At 43.8% G+C, this 10,670-nt stretch overlaps 1 protein-coding gene across 1 annotated transcript in view; it reads left to right on the forward strand.

Moving 5' to 3' along the window:
- SNX2 (sorting nexin 2) overlaps positions 1-9,825 on the forward strand; it is a 75,396-nt gene extending 65,571 nt beyond the window's left edge. Inside the window, exons 13-15 of the mRNA XM_077291006.1 lie at positions 3,701-3,781; positions 3,893-3,964; positions 9,347-9,825. Coding sequence (XP_077147121.1) covers positions 3,701-3,781; positions 3,893-3,964; positions 9,347-9,397 — 204 coding nt within the window. The 3' untranslated portion in view covers positions 9,398-9,825. The remainder of the gene's footprint in view (positions 1-3,700; positions 3,782-3,892; positions 3,965-9,346) is intronic.
- Positions 9,826-10,670: the final 845 nt, after the last annotated feature.

A 10,670-nucleotide genomic window follows, 5' to 3' on the forward strand; every position in this document is an offset into this window, starting at 1 on the left:
TCCCACATCCTGGCCTCCTTTTCTCATTCCTGGCTCCATATGATCTCTTATCCTACCCCCATGTTTCACCATCCTGTCCCCATGTGGTCTCCCATCCTGCCCCCATACTCTGGCTTTCAGTTAAAAAAAAAAAAAAAATGACATAAAAAAAATTCTCCTTACCTGGCCGCAATCCAGCGGTGCCTTCTCCCTCATTTATTTGAGGTGCGGACGCGCCGGCACATGACAGTGACATCATATGCCAGCGACATGCATGCCAATGTCAGCTGCTGGCCTGTGATTGGCTGGCAGCTGTTAACTAGCCTGTGGCTTTCTGGACTGCAATTTATTTCAACTAAATGTTCGTCCTCTGATGTACATTCAGTTGAAAATTGCAGGCCAGGGAACCGATTTAGGGCGCCTATTCTTAATGGTTCGGGCAACCGCCAGCTATATTAACAAACCGTTCCACCAAACTGGGGAGAGCCCCCTGAATCCCCCCACTGCGGCCATTATCTTATAAATATATATACTTCTTACCTGTGTCTCTTGCTGCTCTGTTACATTTTCTGTCCCCCTCTCTCCTCTCACTTCTTCCATCTTTTCTCTCTCCCATTTTTTTTTCTCCTCTTTCCTTCTACTTCCTTTTCCCTGGTTGTAGTTCCACCCCTGCAACTTAGTCCCACCCCTCCATGTTCCACAGTCTGATCGCTTTGACGTTGCTGGAGGGGAGGGATCTGATGCTTGGCTTCTGGCTCTGCTGCTGAGTGCAGGCAACTGGGTGGCGAGTAGTGTCCCAGCCTGCGTGACTGCACATCCCTGCTCCGGCATCTCTGCACGCACTATCCGTGCTCTGCTCCTCACTGTGCAGAGTGAGAAGGAGCAGAGAATGCGCGGATACCTGGCATTCCAGCCTGCCGGCTTAGTACTAGGTAAGCAGAAGTAAAAAGTGGAGGTCCTGCCCCCGGTAGCTGAAACCCCAGAGAATTTCCAATGCTGGGGGCGCTAACAATCTTATTCCTGATTGCTGTTTTAAAACTGCAGTGAGGGAATAAGGCCCCTTAACGACCGCCGTTTTAATGCGTATCTTTGGTCGTTGAGGTGTTAAACAATACGCAGGCACATACTAGCCAGATGGCGATGTTATAGAATGTCAGGAAAAACTCCTGATATATGCTGTAGGATAGGTGCACAGACAGTGTGCCCCTAGCCTTATTTTATTCCATTCCCTACTTTTTGGCCATCCTTAAAGTCTTGAACTACTCTTTTTTTGGGAGAAAAAATGTTCTCTTCCAAAACTCAATGCCTTTTTTAAGAATGATTCTTAAACTGTGCTGTGGTGTCATTTTACAAAGTAGCAGTAATTTTTATTTCATAAATCAATATCACACCTAAAAATATATGCAACTTTGTAATATACGTAATCAGGGAAATCTACTTCATTCTCAGTCGGAAGTGATCAGTCTTTATTAAAATTCTCAGTTATTAGAAAATCTGTATTCAGTGAAGACACTTTCCCATTACGGAGACAGGAGATGGCAGCGGCTACTGAGGAGCTTCTATTCTGGAGGGAGGAGCTAGAGACAGAGCTCCTCCCTCCTATCTACACAGGAAATGAGCCTGTGTAGAAGGAAGAGGAGGAGGAGGAGCTCTGTCTCTAGCTCCTCCCTCCAGAATAGAAGCTCCTCAGTAGCCGCTGCCATCTCCTGTCTCCGTAATGGGAAAGTGTCTTCACTGAATACAGATTTTCTAATAACTGAGAATTGTAATAATGACTGATCACTTCCGACAGAGAATGAAGTAGATTTCCCCGATAATATGTTACAAAGTTGCATATTGCTACGTGTGCTATTGATTTATGGAATAAAAATGAAAACAGTTACACTATAAACCGAGCATTACAAAAAGCAATTAAGAATAAGAAAATGGTTTAACCTCTGATGTTGTTGATGTACAGTGTTTGTGCCTACATAGTGTGTGTGTGTGTATACCGTAATATGTATATGTATTTATAGTCTGACTTCTCACATTCCACATACACGACTGAAAGTATGCCTTTAATTATGTCTATGTATACTAGCATCTTTAACCCCTTCCCGACATCTGACGTTATAGTACGTCAGATGTCGGGTCCCCTGCTTTGATGTGCGCTCCGGCGTTGAGCGCACATCAAAGTCGCGACATGTCAGCTGTTTTGTACAGCTGACATGTGCGCGCAATAGCGGCGGGTGAAATCGCGATCACCCGCCGCTATTAACTAGTTAAATGCCGCTGTCAAACGCAGACAGCGGCATTTAACTACCGCATCCGGCCGTGCGGCCGGATATGAGCGCATCGCCGACCCCCGTCACATGATCGGGGGTCGGCGATGCTTGTACATTGTAACCATAGAGGTCCTGGAGACCTCTATGGTTACTGATCGCCGGTGGCTGTGAGCGCCACCCTGTGGTCGGCGCTCACAGCACACCGGCATTTCTGCTGTGTAGCAGCGATCTTATGATCGCTGCTGCATAGCAGAGCCGATCGCGTTGTGCCTGCTTCTAGCCTCCCATGGAGGCTATAGAAGCATGGCAAAAGTTAAAAAAAAAAAAGTAAAAAAAAATGTGAAAAAAATAAAAAAAATATAAAAGTTTAAATCGCCCCCCTTTCGCCCCAATCAAAATAAATCAATAAAAAAAAACCCAACCTACACATATTTGGTATCGCCGCGTTCAGAATCGCCCGATCTATCAATAAAAAAAAGCATTAACCTGATCGCTAAACGGCGTAATGAGAAAAAAAATCGAAACGCCAGATTTACGTTTTTTTGGTCGCCACGACATTGCATTAAAATGCAATAACGGGCGATCAAAAGAACGTATCTGCACCAAAATGCTATCATTAAAAATGCCAGCTCGGCACGCAAAAAATAAGCCCTCACCTGACCCCAGATCACGAAAAATGGAGACGCTACGAGTATCGGAAAATGGCGCAATTTTGTTTTGTTTTTGTTTTTTGCAAAGTTTGGAATTTTTTTTCACCACTTAGGTGAAAAATAACCTAGTCATGTTAGGTGTCTATGAACTCGTACTGACCTGGAGAATCATAATGGCAGGTCAGTTTTAGCATTTAGTGAACCTAGCAAAATAGGCAAGCAAAAAACAAGTGTGGGATTGCACTTTTTTTGCAATTTCACTGCACTTGGAATTTTTTTCCCGTTTTCTAGTACACGACACGGTAAAACCAATGATGTCGTTCAAAAGTACAACTCGTCCCGCAAAAAATAAGCCCTCACATGGCCAAATTGACGGAAAAATTAAAAAGTTATGGCTCTGGAAAGGAGGGGAGCGAAAAACGAAAACGGAAAAACGGAAAAAGCTCCGTGGGTGAAGGGGTTAAACAGGTTGTACCGCTAGGACCCCTCCTTTTCTGGAGTGGCCAACTTGGAGTTATGGTCCCATCTGCACACCATCTTTGGTGGCCTGCAGCGATGTCCGTCAGTCTGATAATTGGAGCGGTGGTGCTCATGCGAGATCACTGTCACTCTTACATGGGGCACTCCAGATGAGCAGGGGCACGATATGAAGGATTTTAAAATCTCTTGTACAGTTCCATCAGTCTGTTATATGTATCTATTCTATGTACCTTTTACTACAACATGCTGGTGCGTATTGGGGGCACAGTTTGGAGATCAGTTTTTAATATTTGAGGTGATTTTGCATTGTACGGTTTGTCTTTTCAGTTGGAAGAAAAAGTTCAGCAAGGAGAACGAGATTTTGAGCAGATCTCTAAAACTATTCGCAAGGAAGTGGGTAGATTTGAGGCAAGTCCATAATTTCAGATCCCATGATTTATAGACCGTTTTCTGTTATTGATTACATATGCATTTATGTAATGTACAATTTACAATTAATCCTTTTCTCTTCCCCTGCAGAAAGAACGTGTGAAAGACTTTAAATCTGTTATTATCAAGTATTTAGAATCATTAGTACAAACACAACAGCAGGTAAGTACAAACCGTATAGATTTCACGTATGTAATGTTTCTATTCCGAAATCACCACTGGAGAATATAATCTCTGTGGGAGTCCTAATGCTTCAGGATTAGTTTAATTGCAGTCATGGCCGAAACTGTTGGCACCCTTGAAATTTACAGAAAATGAATATTTCTCCCAGAAAATCACTTATACATGTTTTGCTATACACATTTATTTCCTTTGTGTTTATTGGAACAAAACAAAAAAACCTAGCCCTTGTACTTGAGCAAGTCAAAATCCTTCTGGGAAAGCGTCTTGTGGACTGATGAGACCAAGATAGAGCTTTGTGGTAAAGCACATCATTCTACTGTTTACTGAAAACAGAATGAGGCCTACAAAGAAAATTGTTGAGAGGTAGAAGAAGATTGTTGATGTTATAGAAAGCGATTGATTGCAATTATTTATTCCAAAGAGTGTGCACCTAAATATTAGGTTTAGGATGCCAACAGTTGTCAGGCCCAGTTTTGGGGTTGTCAAATTATGTCCAATTTGACTTTTTTGTTCTTTTTTTTGTTCCAATGCACACAAAGGAAATAAACGTGTATAGCAAAACTTATGTAATTGCAATAATTTTCTGGGACGAAAACTTTATTTTCTGGAAAAAGTTCAAGGGTGCCAACACTTTCGGCCATGACTGTAGGGTAGATGTGAATGTTCACATGTGGATTTACTGCAGATTTCACACTATGAAGGGAAAATGGTGAAATCCCTTGCTCTGGACTTAACCCCTTAACGACCGCCGATACGCCTTTTAACGGCGGCCGCTAAGGGTACTTAATCCACAGCGCTGTTAATTAACGGCGCTGTGGAAAAAGTGAATAGCGCCCCCCAGAGTCGGATTTTCTCTGGGGTCTCGGTTGCCGAGGGTAGCCGAGACCCCAGAGAACATGATTCGGGGGGTTTTTACCGACCCCCGAGTTGCGATCGCCGGTAATTAACCATTTACCGGCGGTCGCAACAAAAAAAAACAAACCGCGATTTGCCGTTTAATTTCTCTGTCCTCCGATGTGATCGCACATCGGAGGACAGAGAAATGTGGCCCCCAATAGCCCCCCAATACTCACCTACCTCCCCCGGTGCTCCTCATGTCTCCCCATGGGCGCCGCCATCTTTTTTCCGGGAAAAAATGGCGGGCGCACGCGCAGTGCGCCCGCCGCCCGGCACCCGGAAGATCTTTGGGGTCTCGGCTGCCGGGGGTAGCCGAGACCCCAAAGAACATGATCGGGGTCGGTTTGAACCGACCCCTGCTTTGCGATCGCCGGTAATTAACAGTTTACCGGCGACCGCAAAAAAAAAAAAAAAGCGATCAGTTATTTCTCTGTCCTCTGATGTGATCGCACATCAGAGGACAGAGAAATAGGGGGATTCGGGGACCCTATCATACTCACCCGGGGTCCCTGGGTCCTCTTCTGTCTTCTCCTGCCAGCCGGCTTTTTCATCATGGCGGGCGCATGCGCAGTGCGCCCGCCATCTGCTGCCATCTGCCGGCCGGCAGGAGAAGACAAGTTGGGGCTAAAATTAGAGTTAGGGTTAGGGTTAGAGTTAGGGTTAGGGTTAGGGTTGGGGCTAAATTTAGGGTTAGGGTTAGGCTACTTTCACACTAGCGTTTTTTGGCTTCCGTCGCAATGCGTCGTTGGAGAAAAAACGCATCCTGCAAAAGTGCTTGCAGGATGCGTTTTTTCTCCATTGGCTTGCATTAGCGACGCATTGCGACGGATTGCCACATGTCGCATCCGTCGTGCGACGGATGCGTCGTGCTTTGGCGGACCGTCGACACAAAAAAAACTACATGTAACTTTTTTGTGCGACGTGTCCGCCATTTCCGACCGCGCATGCGTGGCCGGAACTCCGCCCCCGCCTCCCCGCACCTCACAATGGGGCAGCGGATGCGTTGAAAAAACAGCATCCGCTGCACCCGTTGTGCGGCGCTTACAACGCTAGCGTCGGTACGTCGGCCCGACACACTGCGATGGGCAGAGTACGACGCTAGTGTGAAAGTAGCCTTAGGCTTCTTTCACACTTGCGTCGGTACGGGGCGGTCGCAATGCGTCGGCCCGATGTACCGACGCACGTTGTGAAAATTGTGCACAATGTGGGCAGCGGATGCAGTTTTTCAACGCATCCGCTGCCCAGTCTATGTCCTGGGGAGGAGGGGGCAGAGTTACGGCCACGCATGCGCGGAAATGGCGGACGCGACGTACGAAAAAAAAGGTTACATTGAATTTTTTTGTGACGACGGGGGCTAAAGTTATGGTTAGGGTTGGGGCTAAAGTTAGTGTTGGGGCTAAAGTTAGGGTTAGAGTTGGGATTAGGGTTAGGGTTTGGATTAGGGTTGGGATTAGTGTTACGTTTGGGATTAGGGTTGGGATTAGGGTTAGGGTTGGGATTAGGGTTAGGGGTGTGTTGGATTTAGGGTTTTGATTAGGGTTATGGTTAGGGTTGAGATTAGGGCTGTTTTGGGGTTAGGGTTGTGATTATCGTTAGGGTTGTGATTAGGATTATGGATCGGGTTGAGATTAGGGTTAGGGGTGTGTTGGGGTTAGGGTTGGAGTTAGAATTGGGGGGTTTCCACTGTTTAGGTACATCAGGGGGTCTCCAAACACGACAGCCAATTTTGCGCTAAAAAAGTCAAATGGTACTCCCTCCCTTCTGAGCTCTGCCGTGCGCCCAAACAGTGGTTTACCCCCACATATGGGGCATCAGCGTACTCGGGATAAATTGGACAACAACTTTTGGGGTCCAATTTCTCCTGTTACCCTTGTGAAAATAAAAACTTGGGGGCTAAAAATCTTTTTTGTTGGAAAAAAAAATATTTTTTTATTTTCACTACTCTGCATTATAAACTTCTGTGAAGCACTTGGGCATTCAAAGTTCTCACCACATATCTAGATAAGTTCCTTGGGGGGTCTATTTTCCAAAATGGGGTCACTTGTTGGGGGTTTCTACTGTTTAGGTACATTAGGGGTCTGCAAACGCAACATAACGCCCGCAGACAATTCTATCAAAGTCTGCATTCCAAAATGGCGCTCCTTCCCTTCCGAGCTCTGCCGTGCGCCCAAACAGTGGTTTACCCCCACATATGGGGTACCAGCATACTCAGGACAAATTGGACAACAACTTTTGGGGTCCAATTTCTCTTGTTACCCTTGTGAAAATAAAAACTTGGGGGCTAAAAAATCTTTATTGTTAAAAAATATATATTTTTTATTTTCACGACTCTGCATTATAAACTTCTGTGATGCACTTGGGCATTCAAAGTTCTCACTACACATCTAGATAAGTTCCATGGGGGGTCTAGTTTCCAAAATGGGGTCACTTTTGGGGGGTTTCTACGGTTTAGGCACATCAGGGGCTCTCCAAACGCGACATGGCGTCCGATCTCAATTCCAGTCAATTTTGCATTGAAAAGTCAAATGGCGCTCCTTTGCTTCCGAGCTCAGCCATGCGCCCAAACAGTGGTTTACCCCCACATATGGGGTGTCGGCGTACTCAAGGCAAATTGTACAACAGCTTCTGGGGTCCATTTTCTCCTGTTACCCTTGGTAAAATAAAAATTTGGAGGCAAAAAGATCATTTTTGTAGAAAAAATGTGATTTTTTTTATTTTCACGGCTCTACGTTATAAACTTCTGTGAAGCACCTGGGGGTTTAAAGTGCTCACCACACATCTAGATAAGTTCCTTAAGGGGTCTAGTTTCCAAAATGGTGTCATATGTGGGGGGTCTCTACTGTTTAGGCACATCAGCGGCTCTCCAAACGTGACATGGCGTCCGATCTCAATTCCAGCCAATTCTACATTGAAAAAGTAAAACGACACTCCTTCTCTTCCAAGCTCTGCGGTGCGCCCAAACAGTGGTTTACCCCCATATATGGGGTATCGACGTACTCAGGAGAAATTGCACAACAACTTTTGTGGTCTAATTTCTCCTGTTACCCTTGTGAAAATAAAAATTTGGGGGCAAAAAGATCATTTTTGTAGAAAAAATGAGATTTTTTATTTTCACGGCTCTACGTTATAAACTTCTGTGAAGCACTTGGGGGTTCAAAGTGCTCACCACACATCTAGATAAGTTCCTTAAGGGGTCTAGTTTCCAAAATGGTGTCACTTGTGGGGGGTTTCCACTGTTTAGGCACATTAGGGGCTCTCCAAACGCGACATGGCGTCCGATCTCAATTCCAGCCAATTCTGCATTGAAACAGTCAAACGGTGCTCCTTCACTTCCAAGCTCTGCGGTGCGCCCAAACAGTGGTTTACCTCCACATATGGGGTATCGGCGTACTCAGGAAAAATTGCACAACTAAATTTGTGGTTAAATTTCTGTTTTTACACTTGTGAAAATTAAAAAAAATGGTTCTGAAGTAAAATGTTTGCAAAAAAAAGTTAAATGTTCATTTTTTTCTTCCACATTGTTTTAGTTCCTGTGAAGTACGTAAAGGGTTAATAAACTTCTTGAATGTGGTTTTGAGCAGCTTGAGGGGTGCAGTTTTTAGAATGGTGTCACACTTGGTTATTTTCTATCATATAGATCCCTCAAAATCACTTCAAAGGTGATGTGGTCCCTAAAAAAAACATGGTGTTGTAAAAATGAGAAATTGCTGTTCAACTTTTAACCCTTAACTCCCTAACAAAAAAAAATTTTGTTTCCAAAATTGTGCTGATGTAAAGTAGACATGTGGGAAATGTTATTTATTAACTATTTTTTGTGACATATCTCTCTGATTTAAGGGCATAAAAATACAAAGTTTGAAAATTGCAAAATTTTAAAAATTTTCGCCATATTTCCATTTTTTTCATAAATAATCGCAAGTAATATCGAAGAAATGTTACCACTAACTTGAAGTACAACATGTCACGAAAAAACAATCTCGGAATCAGCGGGATCCGATAAAGCGTTCCAGAGTTATAACCTCATAAAGTGACACTGGTCAGAATTGTAAAAATTGGCTCGGTCATTAAGTACCAAATTGGCTCTGTCACTAAGGGGTTAAACTCTGCATCCCAGGTCAATTTGAGCACAGTTTGTTTATATTCTTGCATGCATCGATGAGAGATGTTTATATGAAGAATCCATATTTCATCGGGTTTTTTTTTTTTTCCCCATGGGAATGTCACCCTTGGGTTATGTGCACACAGCACCTTTTTTCATGCAGACGTCACCTGGAACCCACCTGAAAAAGCACTAAATAAACCGCCAGAAATAATGAACCTATACACAACAAAGCAGAAACAACCTGTGTACATGTTCCCTCTTTTATTACTGCTTTTAATTGCCTCAGGCTTTGATGGCTGTACCTATGTAATTGCCGCATTGTAGTAAAATGTTTTTAACTTTTTATTTCCTTTTCCTTCTAGCTTATAAAGTATTGGGAAGCATTTCTACCTGAAGCCAAAGCCATAGCCTAGAATGCCGACTTCTCCCCATTCAGATCATCGACACAGTCACCGCATTCCACAATGAAATTGTGTTTCAAATCAAAGAAAATATCAAGATAAACCACTCTATATTTTATTAACATGTGGCTTCTTTTTATATACTATTGCTTTTTAATAAGAGTGCTGCATGTCCTGACCCATTCCAATGGACTGTGGCATGATATTCTGCAATATTTTGCTGAATTGAACACTAATGTGTCTTACTATTTTGCATTTATCAAGTGCAGACGAAAGCAAGAAAGTTTTATTTTGAAGTATTTTCTTTGAAAAATCAGTTCCGTCAAATGATATTTACCTTCTCTTTACGAAGCAAATTATTGTTGCATTTCTAAGTGTTCACTTACACATTCCTGTACAGATATGATTTTGTGATTATAATAAAGGTATATTCCTTGTGAGCTGCTCACCTCTTCGGCGCCCGTTAGATCGGTACTGCTTTGCAGGTATGTTCTTGTGTAGAAAACACACATCGGTCTGCATGGTTATTAACCATGTCATGTTCATCTGCTCTTTACAAAATTGACAAGCAGAGTGTAACTTAAAATGCTTTTCCTCTTTCAGTAATTTAGACCCCAAACATTGTAAAATACAGAAAATATCAAACTGAATAGGTGCTTGCCCTCCCTGAGTCCAGCAATGCTTGGCTCTTGGTGTTTTGGCTACAGCGGTGACATGACATCGACAGTGCCTCCCCACTGTAGGCAATCACTAAGCTCAGCTGCTGTGCCGAGGTAGACTTCATGAGCCGCTGTGCTTGGTGATTTCCTAGAGTAGTGATGTGTGCTGTCAATGTGATGGCACCACTACAGCCAAAACACTGAGACATGAGCAGCGGGTGGGAAACCAGCATGGGGTCTGGGTAGGCTGAGCACCTGCTAGGTTTGTTGTTTTAAAGCATTTGGTGCACACTTTCCTGAAAGTGAAAAATGCCTTTAATTGGGGGGAGGGGTCTACAGTTTCATGGTGCAGCTTTTTTATAGTCTACATTTTGGCGCCCTTTCTCTGGCCCAATCATATCAGACCTGTTCATGAGGAGAGCTAACAAGAACCAATCAAACAACGCAAACTCATATAAGCTGTTGCTGAGCCCCCAGTCCGATTAACCCCTGATAAACTGAACTCTGATTAATACACTGCCAGGTCTGTGACCTTATGCAACCACAAGCTTATGCTATCGTTTGGATGTGTGTAGGGCAACAAATGGAGCCCACATCGATCTGCACTGAATAGGTATGAAACTGGG

This window comes from Ranitomeya variabilis, chromosome 1 (assembly GCF_051348905.1).
Source record: "Ranitomeya variabilis isolate aRanVar5 chromosome 1, aRanVar5.hap1, whole genome shotgun sequence".
NCBI classification, from domain to species: domain Eukaryota; kingdom Metazoa; phylum Chordata; class Amphibia; order Anura; family Dendrobatidae; genus Ranitomeya; species Ranitomeya variabilis.